This window comes from Apaloderma vittatum, unplaced genomic scaffold (genome assembly GCF_000703405.1).
Source record: "Apaloderma vittatum isolate BGI_N311 unplaced genomic scaffold, ASM70340v1 scaffold9977, whole genome shotgun sequence".
In the NCBI taxonomy this organism is placed as follows: Eukaryota; Metazoa; Chordata; class Aves; order Trogoniformes; family Trogonidae; genus Apaloderma; species Apaloderma vittatum.
This window is the reverse complement of record NW_009727813.1, coordinates 97,993-121,111: the sequence shown is the minus strand read 5'-3', so window position 1 is coordinate 121,111 and position 23,119 is coordinate 97,993. Positions and strand designations below refer to the sequence as shown.

Genomic DNA, 23,119 nt, shown 5'->3' with positions numbered 1-23,119 from the left:
GAAAGCACCTCGCTGCTTGAATACTTTGAGCCTCCCCACCCCAGCACTGACCAAACAAAACTTTGCTGCCACAAGGCAGCCAAATTCACGTTCAGGACACGGCTTGTCTTTCTGCAGTATCTAAATGCTTTCGGTTTCAGAGCAGTCAGAAACTGCCGTGGTGTGAACGGCACCTGCCAGATTCAGGCCCTCTGCCAGCAGCGCAGCTTCAGCCGATGTGAGCAACCAAGGAAAAGCTACTGCTCCACGGACAGCAGAGAAATGTATGGGGTCCAGATGCTCTGTGACTTCCAAGTTCTAATTAAGACTTCACAGAATCACAGAATGTCAGGAGTTGGAAGGGACCTCTAGAGATCATCTAGTCCAGCCCCCCTGCCAGAGCAGGATCACCTACAGTAGGTCACACAGGAACGCATCCAGGTGGGTTTTGAATGGCTCCAGAGAAGGAGACCTGTCTTCGCTTGCAGTACATACAACCACACAAAAACCTACCTTGCAGATACCCCTGATCTCCGGTGTCCAAGACTGGAACTGTTAAGCCAAGGAATGCGCTGTGGGTGAGGTTTGTAGCAGATGAAGGGTGCCGTTGCTAGTTGGAGACTGTTCAGCTGAGCTGTGTTCAACCGAGCTCGCTCGGCAGGGGTTGGGAGCCCCGCGGTGCGGTGGAGCGGCCGCGGAGAGGCCGCGGTGTGTGGCTCTGCACTGACACCTGCTGTCCGAGCGGCAGTAGAGTCACTCCAGGCAGATCCGAGGTGGCTCAGGCTGGGATTACATCCCTTCGCGTGTGACATATGATTTTGAACTGACTCTGGCTTGTACCCCGCTTAACTTCACATCGGTTCTCACTGAAAAATGGTGTCAGAGCACACAAATTGGATTGTTTTTCTCTGAAACGGGAATTTTTATTGCTGTGTCATACCCAGTGGGCATCAGCCACCCACGGGACTCATGTTTTAAGACTATTCCTGAGCAGATCCTCCCTGAGCAGGGCTGTTGCAGCTCTTGGCTTCTCAGCCCTGAATATTTTACACACAGAGCCTCTCCCACTGCACTTGTGTGACTTCCAGTGCAGACAGCTGCAGGTATCTAAAGGGATTCTTGTGGTGACAGAGAGGAAGGTCTATGCCCAGACCTACACTCTGAAGAAAGCTTTGCTCAACTGCATGTAAACCTAGAGGTGGCTGAGCCTGAGAATGATTCTATGATCCAAATGGTTGTGCATTTTTATTTTTTATTTTTAATTTTAAATAACAGTATGTGTGCATTAACACCTTAGGAAAGCAGGATTTACCTACCCACAAAAACAAATGTATCATGTCTGACATTCTGGAAACAAAGCAGTGCCCATCTTTGTTTTTCCTGAGGGCGTTTAGTTGGTAGAAGCTTTCAGGAAGTGTCTCAATACAAGGCTGTGGGGGCAGTACTGGCTGACTTCTTTTAAATCCCTGAAGATAGGGTTCACATAATGTTCATACCTTCCAAAGATGTGCAACCCTCAGAGTTATCCCTGTCTGGCTCCAGGCCCTCTTTAGAAAAAAAATATCTATGGCCTTTCAAAAGAAACACACCTGCCACTATTTTGCAGATCAGAAAAAGCCAAGAAATTCCTCCTCTTGGTCCTCCTCTAGCCTGCTGTGAGGAGTGCTTTCTGATGACCTCAGATTTAGGCGTTCATTTTCTTCTTGCGCCTGCAGCTGCCTAATGCCTGTAAGAAGTTCCTGACAGTCACACCATGCACTCTCGTATTTTTTCCCTCCACACTACTATAAAAAAGGCTCCCACCTAGTTTAAAAGATGGGGCACTATCTAAGCTTGTGATAGTTTAGGGCACTGTCCTGGATTTTTACTTTCAAGCTGAGGAAGAGGCAATCTTTTCCACTAAGGACAAGTGGGGCGAATGGCTGGACCACACTATTGCGCCATTCCCTTCTCTGGGTCTACCCATATGTTAACAGAGAAGAAAGCATCTTGTTTCTTTCAGAGAAATGCATTTTCAAAGAATGAAGGGCAAACAGTTGGTGCTGGATAATTCCCTGTGCAAAGATGTGAGGAGTACATGTGTAGGACCTTGCCTTAACTTGCCTTTGTCCTTAACAGTCTCTGAGACTTGCTGGCCAGTGTGCTTTCCAGGGGTAGACATCTGTCAGGGGCTGATCTCTCATTGCACTGACAGATTTTTTAACACTTCTATGCTAATCATTGGTCCCCTTTCCTGACGCCCACAAACATCACTTCATATCTGCAGGAGCATCACTGCCCAAGGACTCTGTAGAAGAAAAAATCATTGAAGAAACGTAGCTTCAAAATCTGATTTTAGCTATGAAGCTGATCTTATTCACAGGCCATTAAAGAAACATAGAGTGCAAGTAAGAGAGAGTTTGCCTTGAAACCTAAATTCCTTTTAGTGACAACTTTTGTGCAAGGAGATACTCCTGCCTAGAAAACTGTGCTGCACTCTCGTTAAACCCTGTGCACCCGTTCTGCTGCGCTTTGCTGTTGTAGGGAGAGCTCTGCAGGGAAGAAGGGAAGTGGCAAAGCAGGGAGTGAGCACTGCTTTACTTTCGGGAACTGCTGGTTCTGCAGCTCGGCGCACTGGCTTCAAGAAGGAAAGGATCAGATTAATTGGGAATTTAAAAAAAATAATAAAAATCACAGCATGTGTTAAACAAAAAAAAAATATTATTCACAATCTCCAGCAATAATTTATAACTAAGAGAATGTAGTGCGTTATTTAGTTCCCATTGTTATAAGTGTGGATGGATTCCTAAAACTGAAACTACTAACATATTTTTAAAATAAATCTTAATTAGGAGGAAAACTGGATCATCTGGACTTCTCTGGAGCAGGTAAAGTAAAACACTTTTTATTTTCAAGAAATATTGCTTCTAGACTTTCCTGAAGCCAGAATTGTTCTATAAAAGTATCACAGGAATATTATACAAGATTTAAAAACACAGTTTGTATTCTAGTAACTTAAAACCTATGTACAAATAGCATCATTCATGACCATAAATACGTTTTTCTATCAATCAGCCCATGACACATACATCAGATAAAGAGCTAGTAATTTTAACATATGTACAGAGTCCATCAAAAAGACTGCTTCTTAGAATTATTAAAATGCTACTAAAAGAATCTCCTTTTAAAAAAGTTTCAACTTAAAATACAATGAATGTAGGTGCTTGCGATAGCCAAAAAGTACTCACTACACTAAATAACATGTAACAGACAGGAAACACACCCATGAAGTAGACATTGTAGAATTACATCTGTCTGAGGTAATTCTCTGTTGTTATTGTGCTGTTTATTTTGAAAATTATAAAGGAGCAAGGGAAGATACTAAGTTTTAAGCAACACAAATTTTCAAAGTAATTTTTCTATTATACTTCATAAAATTTAATGTTTGATAAAGTTCAAGAAAAAATTTAGAATATAACAAAAAAAACCCTACACTACTATTTTTTTTACCTCATTTGCCTTCTGTATCTAAAATAATGTAAATCTAATATGATTTTATCATTCCCTTTACTGCCTGTTCAAAATAAAAAGAATTTAAGTCTCGAAATTATAATAATGCTCTCAAGATACTGTTCAGGATAATAAAACTCAAATGTGGTGACAAAAGCTTATATGTATTGATGTAAACCTTTCTACCAGTATCAGCCAAAAAAAAAAAAAGTCAGAAAAACCTCATGGATTTTTAATACTGACAATATCAACATATAAGGAAACAATCGAATTTAAGCAAATTCTCCTACAGTTTACAATCATTAGCCATACCTTTCTGAGAGTAAATTTAATTAAATCAAAGTAAAAAAAACATGCAATATTTTTGCTAAAATAATATTCAAAGTGTCTGTTTCCAAAATCCATGCTGATTACTTCTTTCCTGTCAATCTCTTTATTCGTTTCACAATTACATGAGACAATGAGCAAACCAAGAATGTGTAAGGTATTAGATTCATAAATGGTATGGCATACAGATTTCAAAAGTGCATTTTACTCAAAAGGATGACATTAGGATTTCCAGTGGTTAAAATAATTTATGAAAAAGACATTATGCAGACAGATAGGGTGGACCGAAGCATTCATTCATGCTAGGATTATTTGGAAATATAGTAACTTGGACATCCTCTTCAAAGGCTTTTTAGCTTTGGAGAATGTGCTGCTGCCTTTGAAAGTTAACACTGTTTCTTTTCATCAAAAACTGAAAGTTTTGTTTCCCAATGGAGAGAATTACTGTGGAAACATGTGCACGTGAAACAAATGCACACAGACAAATACTGAACTGTGCCCAATTCAGTTGCAGAATGTACCTACAATAAACATGGAATGTCAGTTGTCATGATTACCTTTATTAGTTTGTGAATAAGAAAAAGGAGAACTTATATATTGATTTACAACTTGTTCTAATCCAAGGAGAGTGGAGCTGAGGCACTGCCTTCTACGTTTAGGATTTGTGAAGTTTCCCCTGCAAATATCTCTTCTGACTTTTTCAGGAAAGTTCCTGTTTTCTGGGTACCGAGAGATGCACCCCTAATGGATAGGTTTACAGCCTGATGAATGAGGGGTTCATCGGACCTCATGGGAAGATATATTTGATCTTCAAATATGTCTTCCACAGCGTCACTGTCCTGATGAGTGTCTTTCTGAGGAATACTGATGGGTTCTAGCATGAAACTATGCCGGGATTCAAACTCTATCAAACCATTTCCACTGAAATCCGTATCAAAACGGTCTGATTCTTTATCCTCCATCCATTTTTCAGTTTGATGATTATTTCTCCAGTGTGCGTCATTCAAACTACTTTTCTCAGGAATATCGTTGTTTAATTCAAGTTTCCTCTCCTGACTTAAATTCACTGTGCTCAAAGCGAGGGCTGCGATGTCCGTTGGCACAATATGCTGCAACTCTTCTGCAGTGAAGCTGCTTGATTCTTCAGCAGAAGTCATTTCCACCAATGCAAATGGCATGGATGATTCATCCCCATTGCTTTGAGCAGTGTTAGCCTTGTCTGTTTTATTTTGCTGGTAATAATTGTTCAGCAGTGCAAACATCCTATCTACATCCTTCAAGTAATTAGTCCAGTCAGCCAGACTAAGTCTATAGTTGTATCTGTATCCATACACACTTTCATTCACACTGTACAAGTCTTCCAGTCCTTGCCAGTTGGTGTCACCAGTGAAACTGGGTGGGTTAGCCTTCCCATCCATCCCATAATTGTCCTCTGTTGGAAGAAAGAATAAAGCCTAATGGTGAACACCAACTTAAAAGTGCAAGCAAACCTTCCATGTGTGTTTCTACCAGAATTTGCTTGAAAGCACCACTGTTCATAATGTGTGCAGCTCAATATGTAACACGCTCCATGTCTCCTGACATCATGCTAATGATTCTGGGCCCAGGTGTGTTTTTTTTTACACTAGGCAAGAAGCTCCCTGTCTTCTGCTACATCCACTGGCTGAGTAAAAAAAGAGCAAAATCTGGTCTAATAGGGCTTTGTGACAACAGTTGGAGATAAATCTTTCCTCTGATATTTCAATGCAGGAAAGGTGCTTCAATATACAAATAATCCATTTGCCTTTCCTAACTCACCAAAATTTGTCATTGGAATGGGTTGCCGAGGGAGGTGCTGGATTCACCATCCCTGGACATGTTTAAAAAACAGCTGGATGTGGCACTTCAGGACATGATTTAGTGTTAGCGTGGTGTAGAGTTGTAGGCTAGACTTGACGATCTTAAAGGTCCTTTCCAACCTTGATGTTTCTATGATTCTATGATTCTAAGTGAACAATCGTTAAGTATAGAATATGGCACTAACCCTGAAATCCATTAGTGACCTGAACTTCAACAACACCCACAGGAATTTGGTGACTGAATAGATCAAGACATATGGTCTACACACCAGCTAGTGACATTTTATTTAATAAATTATAGCCAAAGGTAGTATTTTATTTAATCTGTAAACATGTATTTTAATTTGCGTGGAGCAATTAGGCGAAATAAAATAATATTAAAATATGTACAGATACAGCATCTCCTAAAGGTTTTTAAAAAAAAAATTAAGAAAAATATCTTTCCAAGAAAATGTGGAACATCTCTCTCAAACAACATGTTTGAATAAAGGGCATATGTACGAGTCTATAAATAGCAATGGAGCTGCATTTTATACGGATCACAGCCAGAAAAAGCAAAGACATGTAGTAAACCCACTTCCAAAGGATTTTTTAAAGTCACTACAGTGACTATCATGACTCAAATTATCAAATATAGGGTGAAATTTTATATCGACAGGTAACACTGAACACCATTACCACATTTAATTCACTGTGCAGACTATGTTCAGCCCAAACATTTTATCAATGAAGTCCCCTACAAGGAAAAACAAATCAAGTGATGCAAAAGCCTGTCAGGGAAAGTGGCAAATTTGTCCTTACAATTGATGGTGAAGTCAATATTTAGTAATCAATGAGATGACTTACTCTCTTTCTGAAAATTGTAAAGGCAGGTAGGCTAATAGTAATTAACCGGGAAATTTAAGTGGCTATGGTCCAACACAGCAAACTGAGCACAAATATTTATCTATACTGAGCCCTTCATCCCTACAGTGGGTTCTTGGCTTCTCCTTTAATTTATTTGGTTTTAACTTGGCCTTTTTTATTGTTCAAGTAAAACGGAAGATATAACTTTCATCTAAGGTAGCTTATATTCTTTGCTTCTTCCTTAGCTTGGAATTTCACAGCAGAAAGGATTTCTCCACTATTTAGTCCATCATATGAAAAGGAGAAAAACACCACTATGACAAAAAAAAAAAAAAAAAGAGATTTTCTTATTATGAGGGCCCTTATTCTACACCAAAGGGAAATCAACTTCCTTGTGTGGCAACACCCATATCTTTGATCTTAATTGGTATTTCTTCACTTAACACAACAGCTGTAGATATTTTACAATGTAAAATTTAAATCTTTTATTTTTTTAAAAGCAAATTCTAGACATAATTTTTTTTTAAACACTTGGAAAGCTCCCTATTACAGGAGGCAACACAAGTTTTTTGGATCTGATAGGACAACTATGACAGAATGTCTTCTTTCTTTTCCTGAAGTAGATAAGAGAAATGAAAACATGCCATAGTCACGAGAGTTGTCTTTGTAAGACAAATTATGGATAGTTTCCTGAAATAAAAAAGTTAAACACTGTAGAGGTTTCAAGAAGAAAAAAAATTCTTATTGCATTGCTTAGGGGTATAAATGGCCCTAGAAGAAATCATAGGAAGGGATGCATTTTTGAGGAATTTTGTCACCAAGTCAAGATATGCAAATGTAAAAAATGTTTAAATTTTTCTCACTTAAAATTTGTGTTGATAGTTTCATATATTTTTTCTTTGCCAAATCAGAGCATATAGGAAAACAAACCACTGCAGAAAGGTCAGTGACCACAGTGGTTTAGTATATGATGGCAGAAACTGGAACAGGAGTGCTACCATTTGACCAGTAACAGGTCTGAGGATGGACCAGCGCAGCAGGGGGCAAAGTGGGGGCCAGAAAGTTGCCTTTGGGTCCAGAAGAGCCTCAGCTGCCTCTCCCAGGCATGGTAGAGGGGGCTGAGCTGGGCAAGCTGGGGTGTCAGGGTGAGCCGGGGAAGGTCTAGGGGCCAGCAGAGAGAGACAGGGTTTCTCATCATCTCCAGCAACAGGACAATGGAGGTGTGCTGCGGGGAAGATCAGGAAGGAGTTTGCTGTGCTCCTACACACAGCTCAAAAGACTGAGTTGGAGCTACAAGGTAATTCGTGCTGGATCTGTTTTTTTTCCTCTAAACATGGCACTGTTTCTGCAGTCTCAGAAAAGTTTTACAGTTGGGAAGGCGCTGCGAGTTTTTCAATGATCTTCATGTCAAGCAGTAAAAAAAATCCCAACTTGTTTAAACACATGAGACAGAGGTAACTTGCATTTATAAACGTTAAACAAATAGGAAAGCACAGTCTTAAGGTGTTGGAGCTGGCTGTATGTTGGTTGGCTGAGTCACCTCACAGCTTAATTCCACAATTTAGCTGTAGGCATGAAAAGTTTCCCACTGAAACCAAAGCATATAGGGGGAAGGAGAGAGGAAAGAAATCCTTTTCTTTCCTGTAAGAAATGTCATTACAAATAGCTGTGAAAAGGAAAGCTCAGATGAGTTGCATTTCAGTAGCAGCACGACAGTGGTTTCCTTGATCAGTATTTTGAAATCTCTCAGCTACGTCATAGACCCAAAAGAAAGAAAAATTGTTGCTAACTGTTCACAGTAAAATTTGTTTAAAAAACAAGCATTATAAGCTTCAGTCTCCAATGATCATAACCCAGCGTCCCATGATGCCATCCGTGGCTGTGCTGTCTCAAAACTAATAAGAGATCTGGATATATCTCCACTGAAATTAAAGACAAGTCAGTACAATCATCTCCTTTGTGGCTTTGTAAAACCTCAGAAAGCAGGAGAGGAGAGAGAAGTGCGCAATTCCCACAACCTGTTATCAACCTTGTCTGAAGGGTTGTTCTGTCCATCAAAGGACATGAGTTCATCCTTGTTGAAGCTCTCTCCCTCTGTGTTAAATAGCACAATAATAGCCATTTCCATACAGGCCTGTTGTCTCAATATTGTACTTGTAATGCCTGTAGCACTGTACTTACTCAGGACGTTTTGAACTGGAAACAGGTCTGAGAACTACATGATCTGAAGGAAACTTAGGGGTAGAACAGACGACGTAGCAGCAAAGGGCTTTACCTTTTTTGTTACTCTGCAGGCATCAAGAAATGGATCCTCTGACAGATTGTTTTAATGATTCCTGATAAATGATTTTAATTAATTTAAGACTGTTTTAGAGAAGAAAACCAACTTCCACCAAGATGGGGCTTGAACCAAAATACTGAACTCAGCTACCTGCGTATATTGAGAAACTGTATTTCTGTAATGTAATGGTACAGAGCAATATCACTTGTGCTATACTCTACCTGCTGTTTATCCCAGTAGGTTGAAGTTTATTGACTTGGAACCAGAAGTTAAAATGTTTTCATTACTACACAGGGTAGCAAGTTATAAAGATTAATCTTGTGTGCTCTACTATGTCATGCAATCCTACAATTGAAAAATGTCATTTCTGCTAGGTCTGTAGTTAAAATGAGGAATGCTTACAGGGATGTCTTCTAATGAAAGACTTAAAAAATAATTGCAGGGATTACTTCCTATCATTGTGGCAACCAGTTCCCACTAGGCTGTAACAAGTGGTGGAAACAACTGGGATATAATCAAATGAAAGTTTATAATTTTCCGAGACCCCAAAAGCACTCAAGTGAGAATACAAAATTGACTGCGAGGAAAAACTATCTGCTTAAATTGAGATCTATAAACAGTGAGACACATTGTCTTAATTGTTCCCTGGCTGCTGGTAGTTAATGACAAGGTTCTTTTCAGAAGACCCTGTGAAAAAAATGTTTTACATAGATTTGTATAGTCATTGGACCCAGTTTACTTATGAGGTAAATAATGTATATCAGGAGCTACTCCATCAAAGCACTTGGATATGAAAATGCCTAAAATTGATATATTGTGAAAAGATATCACATCTAAATACGACGCTTGACAGACTTTTATCTGTTTTTGACTCTGAGTACAAGTGTTGCTCAAAGAACAGTAGGTGTAGTACTCTCAAGACCTGAGATCTTACAGTCTCTTCAGGCTTTGGCTTCATGTTTCACTTTCTCCTCCACCATAAGACTACGCATCATAAGCACATAGGTAGGGTAAGTACACTTGTAAATATCAGTCTGTCATGTATCCCTCGGGTTCAAGCATTAAGTATAAAACCCCCTCATCTTGCGCCATTCCTCAGTTCAAATATCACAATCTTTAAAAAAAAAAAAAATCATTTAATGCATGTGTGATCTGGTCTGATCTGGTCTGAAAGCACTGGCCTCCCTTGCCCGAAGACACTCGTCTTTCTGCTGTGCTGATATTGGCCTCTCTCCTGCTGTCTTTCTGAGCATGTGCTGCTCACACTGAGCATGGCTTTTGCTTAAAGCCACATCTGTCAACATTTCCTAAACTCAGTGAGAAGATTTTACCTTACTTCCATGGGTTTGATTAGGCTCTTTGGATACACATACCTCAAAAATATTTTTCAGTGCTTTCGGTTTACATTTAAAAAGCACTTGTACAGACTTTCTAAATAAACTCAGGAAAAACCCCTGACCCATTCAAAATCAACCCAACAACAGGAAAACAACCCAAAAGAAGTGATTCTTTTTGTGTCATTTTCCCTGTGTAGACATCTAAGAGATACAAGCATGGAATATGAGCTGTACGAAGCCTTGCTATGACAATGAGCTACGTTAAATGCACAATGGTGGATCTAAAAAAACAATGGTCAAGTTCAGTGTAAAGTAGTTAGAAAATGCATGCATCAAAAGCTATGCTGTGTGCAACATGGCAGGATACAGACATTAGTTGAAATGGACTGGAGTCATGCAATTATTTGGAAAGAAGCTGCTGAGGAGAATAAAAAAGTGTGGATACCTGTGTGGATCATAGCTTCCTCCATCTTTATTTCCTGATATAGGAAAATACAAGAGTAACTTTTGTTAGTGTTTAGAACTTGTAAAACCATTCATAAATGTAGTTTTCCATGCACAGCATCTAATTCCTAAAAAGAAATGTACTGTGTTAAATCAAGACAGAGCTGCAGTCCAACAAAGATTTCCTGGAAGTCTTATATAAAAGAACTGAAAACCCGCAATTTTTCAAAAATAATAAAACCCCCATACAATTAGATATTGCAAAAAAAGAGAAACATTTGTAGCTGAAGAAAGGGATACAAAGATGAAACACCACAAACTATGCAGAAGGAAATATTCCTGTAAAAAAAAAAAAAATCCACAGTATTCAATCAACCAAACTTAAGTGCAATGAATTCCAGAGTAAAGTATTTTTCTACTCAGAGACTGTTGTAAAGAAATATTGCTTTCCTCTAATATGATGGGGACTACTGCTGATTAGAAGTTTGCAACGTTAACTCTCAGCTGTGGTGTAGAGCCTGAGGCCTCACCGGCTACTGGGAGGCAAAAAACTAACCAAATAAACCCTGCAACAGAGAAAAGAGTTATGAAAGATCTGCATGTGCTTGTTATGGTTTAGAGTAAATAGCATGCTAACCTTTCTGCAGAATTTCTGTCAAATGTTGGTAGCCATCAATATCTGTCCAGAATAACCTGTGCAAACTTAGAAAGAGGTTTCCTGGTTTTGTGTTTTTGCAGGATGACGTATGTGGATCATTCCCAACTATTCAAAGCATTTATGCACTTAGTATTCATTAGCGCTTACGCAGATGAAAAAAACCCTAAAAAAATGGAAATAAATACTTTTGTTTTTCTTGTACCTGTTTCAAGTCCCTTTGGCCTTGGATTGCACTGCTTATAACCTTGACAACTTCGCAGTTCCATTAGCTGTATGTGTAATTGATTCAAAATGCCTCTTTCCACTGTGTGTACTGTATTTGTCAGCTGTGAAAAAGAGGAATGGAGGGAAAAAACACTTGTTAATGGAAATAAAAAAATGCAAAACAACTAGAAGAGTCTGGTGAACAGCATTTTGTAACGAGGAAAGGGGTTTACCTGGTAGGGATCAGTGTTCATATCAAAATATTCCAAGAAGCCAGTTGCAAACTCACAAAAGAGAAAATTGTGGGTGTCATTAACTGTTCGCAAACACCAGTAAGTGTTGTTATTCGAGCTTGTGCAAGCACAGAAAGAGCCCACTGTAATTAAAGAAACAAGTTATTAGTTTTCAGTGAAAAAATATGCTCATTTCCTATAGTGGTAAAACTTCCATGGATTTTCAATCTGAAAAAAAAAGCCCCTCTTCTTTTTGAATGACAGAATCTCAGCCAAAACAGAATAAATGCCACTAACATAATTTTCAAAAAGATACAGTTAACAGTATCAGAAGATAGTGAATTCCACAGCTAATGAGACATATTCTGTTCTATGTGGTTTATTGGGACTGAGCATAATTCAGACACAAAACTCCCCAACAAGAGAAATCTAGAAGCTTAAGATTTTTATATAGGATTCATTGGAACTGTTTACTGTATGTAAGGATGCAGTTTCCCTCAACAGCAAGTAATCTCAACCTAGGAGATCTTCTGAGATGCAAGTACAGCAGAAAATTACAGAATGGTAAGCACTACAGAGGAAGGACAAATTGCTACTTGATATTAGAAGTGAGATGGAGATGACACAGTGGTCAAGAAAGCACGAAGGAACATACTGGAACGAGGCAAGTGAGAGAGACGGGGCGATGAAGGGGTGGATTCGCAAGCAGGGAGCTTGCCTGGTCCACTGAATGCAGGAAGGGTGGAAAAAGTGAGGTGGGAAGGAAGACCAATAGATATCAGGCCTTTGTAGGACAATCTTAAGCAGTGTAACTGGGTTACACATTTTTTTTCAGTTTTCTGTCTTAGGAAACCTAGAGCAGGCTTCCTCTCCAGCCTGAAGGCAGCTGGATCTAGGTGTCATAGTGTCAGGAGCAGCCATAGAGGAGACCTGGATATATCTTTTCTCTAATCCTGTTTTGCCAGCAGAAAAACAGTAAGAAAGATATTGCTTAATTTTCAAATAAACTGCTAACAGATTTTTGCTGCCGAAGAATATATCTTTAATTCCAATAACGAAATACTAATATTACCTTAGATTTTTATTTAGATCTATTTAGGGTTTTTTATTAGCACATTACTAGCTGTAACACTATCAATATTTTGAACAAACTTCATAAAAATAATAATGACATTATAATACTTTAGACCTTAAGTTATAAGCTGCATCAAAGGGACCTATTTTCCTTCATGACTGTTGCTGGAGCATTGCCAGAATGCACATCACCACAAGCGTGCTTTTCATAACTTTTTGTTACTCCACAATTAAAAAATAATAAGCCAATTTAGTTGATATCTTTAAAAGAAAAATCATGCATTTGACTGCTCTAGGAACATATTAAAATGTAAAATGCATATTAGCAGAAGTCCTAGTACAATCAGAACAGATTATCACCAGGAGATGACATGTTTCTCCAAATGAATAACTGCTCTCAGAAAATTTCCTGCTTGAAGTCAAATATGTTATAATTTAATTATCATTTGATCTTGAAGTTTTTGAAAGTAAAGCTTTCAATCAGTTTTCTTTCTCCACCACCAAAGATGAGAAAATTGTTGTTTTGTTATTGCTGAATACTGAGAAATGTTGAGGGGTGCCTCAATAGGACCTCGTTATCTACCTATCTTGAAGTTTAAAGGAACTTAAAATATTTTATAGTTATAATATTTTGTTCTTATACACCAAGCGAGTGTTCTGAAGTTGTAATTTTAAAATTCCTTTCGAATATAAAAAATGAGAATAATGGGAAGAATTCATAAGGGAAACTATCTGTGTTTTGTTCAATATAAGGTAAGTTGATGATACACTGTGAAATTAAATGATAGAACTAGATTAGGCCTTCTATGTGCTGAAATTTGTGACAACACTAAAGGTCAAGTCCCAAAAAGGATTTGTGACAACTGGAAGGATAAGGTTATTATTAATTGCTGGAAATCCAATTAAAATTTCTATGAAATATTTGGTCATCTTGATCTCCAAGAGATGACACAAATCTTAGTGGCTGGTTACGAAAGTTTGTATTTTTGAAGACACTTTTTGTTTCTGTAGTGTTTAGCATCAAGCCTTCTGTGATAATTCCATATGAATAAGTAATGCAACAATTACAAGCAGATTCAAGTGATGTTCTTCCTTCATAAATCAGAAGAAGAGCAGCAGCAGCATCCCTAGGTGCCAGTTCTTCAAAACAACCACCTGACTGCATGAAGTGAAAACTCTGCAACGCAGCAGAGTAACCCGGCTCACATCTGCACGTGGACATAAGACTTACAGTTCCAGAATGGTGCTGTTTGCCAGTGGTTGTTGTCGTGGGTAAAACACGTCAGTCCAGGAAGGCTACACTCATCTCCTTTCTTCTGACGCTTTTTCCCTTTCCTTTCTTTCTTCCTTCTCCGGTTCTCTTTGAACAGCTGCAGTTTGCCATCCACTTCCTGTGCTGCTTCTCTGCTCAGAGACAAAGTTGGGCACAGCTGACAGAGAACAGTCTCTATGTGGTTAGCAACAGCTCTAACAGTTTTTGTATCTTTCTGGCTTTTTTAAAGACGAGAGGCTGAAAATATGCCCTTCTCAGCTTCCACCCAAGCTGTTAAGACAAGGTGTTATCTTCAGTAAGCATGAGAAATGATGCACTGCTGTGCTGAGGTTTAACCAGAACGTTTTAAGAATCGTAAGGTCAATCAGCTTCTGAAATTATTAACTTCATTTTCTACCAGAAAGTTTTCAAAATATTGTCCATAGACTTTCACAAATCTTTCCAAAACTACCAGTAGTTTCTTGTGAGAGCTTAATATATGTGACCTTTTCTGTCCCTTGCCTCCTCCTTTCGCCCAAACCCCCAAAACTATGTTTCTCCAGCCACCAAAAAGCCAGCTGAGAGAGTGAGAGGATAATAACAATCTTACTTGAAGGGATGAAGGTGGCTCTTGAGTTTCTCTTGGGCCTTTACCCCTTTCTCTTTGTTGTAATAGCTACAGGGAAAATTTTTTTGAATTATTGTGATGAAAAAAATCAACAAAAAAACAAACCAGAAACACAACAACTTTGAAATTTTCTTAAGGAATTACACAAAAATACTTAGAATTTTAACTTTTGTTTAAAGAACTTACATCTCTGTGAGTGAATCTATGCTAGATTATAGCAAAACTACAGCTGGGTTCAAATATGTTAACAGTATAAAAATATATTTAAGTTTAAAATTTTAACATTTATTTTCTTTTGATTCACAGTAGCTTCTGTTCTTAAAAGGGATCTAACTGAGTACCTGCAATGGCTGCAAGTATCAGTAAAGCTTACGTTCTTTTTTTCTCCATCTTATAAAACTTGGTAAATGTGTAAACTTTAGCAATCTCTGTAGCTTTCAGTGTTACCTCTGTTTACTACAATCACATTCATCTGGTTTTCTTCTTTTTAGGTGTCCTCTAACTTCCCTCAAATTCTTAATTTTGTCTTGCAGAGCTTCAATCTGAAGAGAATATTTCTGAATTAGAATTATTCTTTGAGAAGGAAACAATGCAAAGACTTCACTCAGATTTTAAAATACCTCTTACCTCCTTATCAATGTAAGCCTTGTGGTCCTTCCAGGCTCTGGCAGATTGGTACAGCTCTCTCTCACAGTGAATTGTGTCGTTTGGCAGAATAAAACATCTGTAGATATGAGTTTAACAAATAGGAAAGAGAAGGTCAGTGGTTTCTCAATTGCCTACCCATTTCTTCTCTTTCTTCTAATATTCTTAATCAATTCCTTGTAAAGTCTACTAATAAATAATTAAATCCTACAAGGTCTTCACATGTTGACTTAATAATATCAATAATTGCTTCAATCTGTTTTCTTAGCAAAATAAAAATCCTCATCCATGATGGATGCTCTGGCCCTGATTAGCAAAAATGCCATGGCAATGGCATCGTGAAGATTCTTAATCCAATCAAATTGAAACTGAAGTAAAAATCTATTCAGAAGTTAAAGACTCTTGTTAACCATATGTGCCATTTCTGACTTAACCACCAGCCACTGAGAAGTATATTCCTCTTGCCACATGAATATGACTCATCTTCCAAGTATGTGAAACAGTCAAGAACAGAACATACAGTCAGTGGGCTAAAGAACAATATAATCAATAAGAATAAAAGTTACAGCCAACAGAACACTCAAGTTTTAAAGTGGTGCAATAACAAAAATATCAGTGTTTGAAAATACAGCTCTACCAAGGGAAAAAAAACCATACAAAAAACATGTGGAAGGCAAGGGATGTGGGCTGAGATAGAAAATCCAGCAGACTACAGATTTGGAGATGCCTGCTCCTCTTCAGAAATAAAACCTAAGCTAAAGCCTTCCTTTAAAATACACTTAGTAAAGTTCAATGATTCCACCTACTAAGAAATACAACTCAGGCTTATGTAAAATTTAAGATGACAGTTTTGAGTTCTTAAATATTGTAACTACAAAATCATAAAAAAAGGAGAGAGAGAGAAAATACAATTAGAAAATTAAAAAAATAATAATTTTAAGGAAAAACCAAACCAAACAAAAACAAATAGAGAAAAAGCAATCGTACTTGTGGGTCACTCTGACAGAGTTGGGTTGACCTATAGCATCAGTGCCATCAGAGATCATTGTGTCACCAGCAGCACCAGCAGTTTCCTTTGTGTCTTCTTCATTTCCAGCATTGTGACGCTTAGAGATGCTTTTGGTCTTTAACACTTGCAGTTCTTCCTCTTCCAGATTTATGTCATATATTTCACCTTCAAATTCCACAGACAAGGACCGGGTTTGGCGAGTGTGAACAAATCGGGGTTTGTACTCTGAAGCAGAAGAGAGAAACATTCCCAGTTGCATACACATATCTATATGACCCATGCCATGAACAAAATGCATATTCCAAATAGCAAGAATGCTGCTCAGTAAAACCAACTTATTTTTACCATGGCTTTACAGAAGCTTATTTAGTCAAAGCTTATTTTTTTGATACATCAGAGCCCACACTTTCACGAGTAGCATTAAATTTCAACTGCTTCAAGGTTTGCATTTCATGCTAGTCTGACCTTATGCCACAGCTAACATCTTTATCTCCAAATAAAATCAGTATCTCAGAAATATCTAGAAAGAGACGCTCAAAAGATCAGAGACCATAGGATTAGAAACCACTACATCATTCAGTACTGTGAAACAAGGTTATCAACTGTAAATTGGCATGTAGCAGAAGTATGACTTATGCTTTGAATAAAAATTACTTTTTAAAAGGGTAACACCTTTTCATTTTTAAAGGTAGGTGTTGAAAGGGCAAGAATCCATCATATATCGGTGTATATGTATCTATATATACATACTTCAACACATACACCTGTATTTATGTGTACAAGACCACAAAAAGTTGCTGCATTGTAGAACCACAGTGAGATTTATTGTGCCACTTTTACCTGTTGAAAGATCTAATCTTAGTAGGTTTATAGCTCTTTTGGTTACTATGTATGTGGGTCACATTAACTAAGAAAATAAAATCTTTGAGGTTTCTTTAGTATTATGCACAAGAATTCCTGTGTTTGGGCTCACTCTGGAAAACCTTACACTTTTTACTTCTTTTGCTAAATACACTTGTCCCAAACCAAGCTATTAAGGCCCACAGTGAACACCACACCAAAGCATGCTCTGTCTAGCAAAAATCACACACTCAGAGCCCTAGAAATGCATAGTTCAGCTTGTAAGAATCAGTTGTAGGTCATCTGCATTTGTTACACCTATGCTGAACACACTGTTGTCACCTAACAGTTAATTCATGCGGCAGAACAAAACAGCAGCTGTAACAAAGTACTGCCTTTGGCAGGTAGTGTCTGTTCTACTGCAGTTTTTATGTTCGCATCTTTGAGAGACTTGCACTGAACCTCTCCTGCAAGAATTTTTTTAGAAGTGCAGAGAGTGAGCCTCATTCAGCTCTTTCTTCAAACCACCCTGTTCTAGACTGTTTCAGCAGTTGCCTGCTGTCAGGTGAAAAAACACTTCCCAGTGAAGTCGATAGAGACATTGATCTGCCCGAATTAAAATCCCTCAGTTTCAAAGCATCTTTCTGGTTTAAAGCCATATTACTCTTTAGCGTAATACTGCAGAAAGACTCGTAGGGTAAGACGGAACAATTTCTGCCATTTTAACAGGCTTTGATGATACTAATAATTAAGTGACTGGAATACATACAAGCATCTTACCCAAGCTCCATCTGAAACCAAACACCTGAACTAGTCATTCCCTATAACAACATCTCATCCTTGTGAGTCTTTCCCTGCTCTAATCAGAAGAGTGCTAAGGTAGTTTTGGAGGAGGACAGTAGAGGTGTAAGGATGCTTTAAAATATAAAAGCAAAACAAAAAGACTTTTTCTGATGCCTGCTTTGGATGCTTTCCTCTCCCAAAGTCACTTCCCTGAGTTGCAGTCCCCGTTCAGTCCTTGCTGGTCCCCTGGCAACACCTTCTTTTTCCAATGTACAGAACAGGTATCTCCCCTTGGTTTAAGAGTCACCCTGGCAGCCTGTGACATGCAAAATTTTCAGCAGAGATCTGCCTATACATGCTGTGGAGTTCCTTAGCTCGTACTAAACAAATGGAAGAAATTATATCAAGGCAGCATTTAGTCTGAACAATGAAACAACTCAAGACAGACAATATTGTGGTTGAATGTACAAAGAATACCAGGGATTCTTGTTCACATCCAGAGTGGGAGAGGCTTTAAATCAGGAAATATTTTGAATTATATTGACATTGTTTTCTTATTTCATAGACATCTGTGCATCATCTTCTAACTTTTGCATTTCTCATACGACTTCATTATCTTCCTGTTTTAAAGACCCATCTTTATTTCATTCCCCAGTCTAGTATTCTAGATAGAGAGCAGGAGAATGACAGCTCGCTCTCCAAAAAAGTCTGCAATCTGGGTCTGCTTGCACTGCTAAAGCTACAGAACTTCATTTTCATTGCTGAGCAGATAGAAATATCTGTTCCACTTAAAATAATGGCTTCTTTTATCAGGCTGCTTTTGTAGCAACCATTAGCAGAAACAAATCCAAGTGCTGCTGTCCTGGTGGATACCCTGTGCCCACTCGCCGGGCAATGGCGAGCCCAGATTTCAGCCTGAGAGCAGTCACAGCACTGCACTGGAAAAGTTGGAAGAGCTGCCGTTCGGGGGGGGCGGTGCTTGTCTCACCAAACAGTAGGCGTACCTAGTGTCAGCAATGCAAGAAAACACTTGCTCTATCCGTCTTAGCAAATAACTCAATGACCTTCAGAGGAGGGCCACGAAGATGATCCAGGGGCTAGAGCACCTCTGCTGTGAGGACAGGCTGAGGGAGCTGGGATTGTTCAGCCTGGGGAAAGAAGACTCCTGGGGAGCCTTATAACTGCCTTCCAATACCTGAAGTGAACCTACAGGAAGGCTGAGGAGGGACTTTTTACAGCAGTGTCCAGCCATAGGACAAGGGGAAATGGATTAAAATTGAAGGAGAATAGGTTTAGACTGGATTTTAGGAAGAAATTCTTCAGTCCAAAGGTGGCAAGACTCTGGAACAGATTGCCCAGAGAGGTTGTGGCTGCCCCCTCCCTGGAGGTGTTCAAGGCCAGGTTGGAAGAGGCCTTGAGCAACCTGGTCTAGGTTAAGGGTATCCCTGGCCATGGCAAGGAGGTTGGATTAGATGATCTCTAAAGTCCCTTCCAACCCAAGACATTCTACGATTCTATGATCTTTAAGGCCTTTTCCAACCTAAACTGCGCTCCTGTGTGGCCTGCCCTAGGTGATCCTGCTCTGGCAGGGGGGCTGGACTAGATGATCTTTCGAGGTGCCTTCCAATCCCTGACATTCTGTGATTCTGTGATGATTCTATGACGGAACCTCAGATGCCACCGGGTTGTCATGTCTGAGCAGAGCGATAGGTGGCACCAGAGCATCACCAGCAACCACCACCCTGAAGACAATTCCTCACTACGATCCAGAGCATAAATATCGCTGTTATTATTACTGCTATTATAGAGGCAACTATGTAGAAACTGGCTGCCAATTACAGATGTATTCATTAGACTGGAGGTGAAAGCAAGAGTACACTGGTAAGCCAACGCTCGGCTAACCATTTCCCCCTGCTCTTTGCCTCGAGGTCACTTACTTTGCGTATTGGGGTTTCTCAAGAACTGTCTTTGATTTTTTCTTTGGGTCCTGCTGTTTCGGTAATCAGTGTCTCCGCAGTTGCAGTCTCTGTCTTTACCGCTGTATCCCCGGGAGTGTATGCTGCGGGTCCTTTTTCTGATGGCAAGCATGTCGCTAGATACCTTACACTTGTGAATTCGAAGTTTGCCAGAAGCATCCTCCGTGCACTGCCACTTCTGCGAGGGAGAGAAACACAGATGATTTCCCCGAAGCCTCCCAAATCTCTGCTACTTTCAGGCGGATTGTAAAATAAGATGGGGAAATTTCTTTAAAAACTAAGCAGTCCCTTAAACAGCGAACTGAGAAGGGGAACGTTGTAGGGACTAAGTTCAGTGACATTCTTCTCAGCATCTCTCTCATGCTAGGCAAACATAAGCTTGAATGAAATCACTGCAAATCTGCATAAAAAAAAATAAAACCCAGCCAAAAAAGATATATAAATCAAGACTATCTAGACTAAACATATCCCTGAAAGGAGCAAGTAAAAAGTCTTAATTTACTGAGCCAGGGAGTACAGCTGTCAGGCCTGTTTTCACCAACTCTTTTTTTTTCTTTGAAAAAACAAACTTTTTTTCCTTTTTTCTTCGACTTGGAATTTTTAACCTGATTCAGGGGAAAAGAAAAACTCCCCACAGATGAAGAAGAAATGATTCATTTATAGAGTTCCTTGGAAAGGGAAGGGCAAATGGGGGATATGATTTATAGAAAAACACATAAACCACTCACAACACATAATTTATTTCCTTACCTGTGGCCAAAGTTAGGACCTGCACCATAAGACATGCCCTTGCAAACCATGCCACTCAGACCTGCAAACATTGCTGGCCCTGTATATTTTACATGAGAAGGGAGAAGCCTGAAAACATGATAGCCACCACCAGCCTCCCTATGCCTAGCAGGTGCAAGCAAGAGGAAGAACCTTAGGGACAATGAACAAACAAATTAGTCATTTAAAGGATTTTATCCAAGCTAAGTCCTGAGATTTTTATCAGTGGGAGAAAAAGGTGCAGTCTGGAAGGAGTATCTGTAAAAGGCATTATATGTGTGCTAAATATCAGAACAACATGAAAGAATGAGAGAAAACAGATTTTTTTCCCAGCTTGTCTGTACAATATCTGTCTGACTTGATTATCAACACCACTGAACCAGATGGAAGATTCTGGGCGGATTTGTCAAGTGGATCCCACTGTCTTTACATTTCAAATAAAAAAAGCAACTGGGACTTTAATTTCCTTTCCATATTGAACTGTCTTAAAAAAGTTAAATGTAATTTTTAAAAAAACATGGGTAGGTGCTGACAGATCAGAGCTCTTTGCCCAAGACCAAAGCTTCCCACATATGGCACTCGTAACACCCTGCACAACCTAAGAAGCCTGTGAAGATTTTGTCATCTGCGGTCTGAATAACAACAGGGAAAACTAAAATTGGTTCCGTCTATTTATAATCTTAATACAACTATAAATGACTATTACCCAGTGAGTTTTGCTCACTTGTGCATCTTAAACCACAATGACCAGAGTCTGCATAAAAAGCAATTAGATTTGGCTGGATAGTGAAGAGAACAAAACTCAATAACGCTCTTGATATCAGAAAAATTTTAGTAGCAGTTTCAGCTAAGCTTCTGTGCAACATATCTCTTTTTTGGTTCCTGTGACTGAACAGTGTAGCTTTCTCTCACTTCCTTAATAATAACAAGACAGCTACTGGTCCTAATGGAGTCCCACACTTAATGGACACCAATATCAGAGAATTAACATTTTGGTAAGTGTACTCTATTTACTAATGGCTCCTCTGGACTGTTTTGGGGGTGCTGTCAAGCTGACTGAAGAATGAAGAAAAAAACCTAAGCCTCAGATAGATATACTGACCTGATAACCTGAGGAGCATGAGCTGACTTGGCTTTGAACAAAATCAAATACGGAAATATTAAATTACAGTTTATGAAACTATGAGATATGAAAGTAGTTCTTGCCCCACACTGGGTGCCAATAAATCTGTCAAAGCTTAAGGATTGTCTGGCCACCAAACTTTGATAGATGCTCTCTCTGATCCCCCCACCACCCTCCCCAGTGGAGTATAACAGGGGAACCAGGGAGAGAGGTTTTAAGTTCAAAAAAACTTGAGCCAGTTTAATGAAAAAAACAAAAAAGAATAACACTAACAATAGCACAGAAGGTATCAAACTATGCACGGATATATACAAATACACTCAAAGATACAAGAGAATATACTAGTACGGGTCCCAGCCCGGACTTAGCAGCCAACATGAGTGCCCAAGCCCAGAGCCGTAACAATAGTCAAAAAACCCCAAAACCAAACCAGAAAATTAGCTGTGCTGCTCCCACCCAGGGAGTCAGGAGAAGAAAGCCTGCCCTGTCAAACAGTGCTCCTCTGCAGTGTAAGAACAGGAGAACACCAGCACATGGAGAGATGACAAACAACTCACCACAATCCCCCCAAGCACAATAAGCCCTAGAAACCTCAGAGCTCTTCTTAGGGGAATTTATATACTGAGCACCATGGGAAGGAATACCATGATTGGTCCAATTGGGTCACCTGACCCATCTTCTCCTCCTCATAGGCACAGCTGCCCCCCTCCCATCATTGTGATTGCCAGGCAGCCCCAGAAAACCTTTGTCCTGGTGCTCTCAAACCAAGACAATGCTGCATTTATAAGCATATAGCACTCGTTTTTAATGAGTCTCCAAAGCACCATTTTGAAGCAAAATAAGTATTCTCTTTGTCTAACATTAATTATGGCAAGAGGTTCCAGGAGTGACTTCAATAGTCATTCAGATAATTTTTAACAGTATTATGATTAACACTGAAACAAGACTCTCTATGTCTAATACAAGCCAATAACAGATCTCTGTTTAAAGCAGGGATTAAATGTGATTCAGTTCCTTTTTTTTTTTTAATTTTACTTGAAGAAGTGTCATTATAATGATGCTTCAGTGTTCTAAGATGGAATTTTTAGACTAACTTTCCTGATTCTCTGCCCATGTCAGCATAATCAGGCACTAGGCATGCATTATGCAGAAAGTCATAATGGTCCTTTTGCTCATCTTTAGCTCTATAAAATGCATTAATGCATTTAAAAGAAGATTCTGAGTGATGCATTACCTTCTTCCCTCTCCTGCCTTCTATCTTCCTTCCCACCGTGAATACCAAACTATTTTTTGAAGTCTAGGACTAGTAGGTTTCGTTTCTGGGTCCCCATTTTTCCGTCAATTGTAATAGAAATAAAAAAGATTGACAAATACACAAACTAAAT

At 39.0% G+C, this 23,119-nt stretch overlaps 1 protein-coding gene across 1 annotated transcript in view; it reads right to left on the bottom strand.

Annotated features, from left to right (window-relative positions):
* Positions 1-2,842: 2,842 nt before the first annotated feature.
* The window catches only part of SULF1 (sulfatase 1), a 102,174-nt gene continuing 81,897 nt past the window's right edge, over positions 2,843-23,119 (bottom strand). Inside the window, exons 13-22 of the mRNA XM_009873820.1 lie at positions 19,805-20,021; positions 16,223-16,469; positions 15,218-15,314; positions 15,038-15,132; positions 14,573-14,638; positions 13,942-14,114; positions 11,637-11,779; positions 11,402-11,525; positions 10,543-10,576; positions 2,843-5,227 (exon numbers count right to left, since the gene is read on the bottom strand). Of these exons, the coding sequence (XP_009872122.1) occupies positions 5,197-5,227; positions 10,543-10,576; positions 11,402-11,525; positions 11,637-11,779; positions 13,942-14,114; positions 14,573-14,638; positions 15,038-15,132; positions 15,218-15,314; positions 16,223-16,469; positions 19,805-20,021 (1,227 nt within the window). The 3' untranslated portion in view covers positions 2,843-5,196. The remainder of the gene's footprint in view (positions 5,228-10,542; positions 10,577-11,401; positions 11,526-11,636; positions 11,780-13,941; positions 14,115-14,572; positions 14,639-15,037; positions 15,133-15,217; positions 15,315-16,222; positions 16,470-19,804; positions 20,022-23,119) is intronic.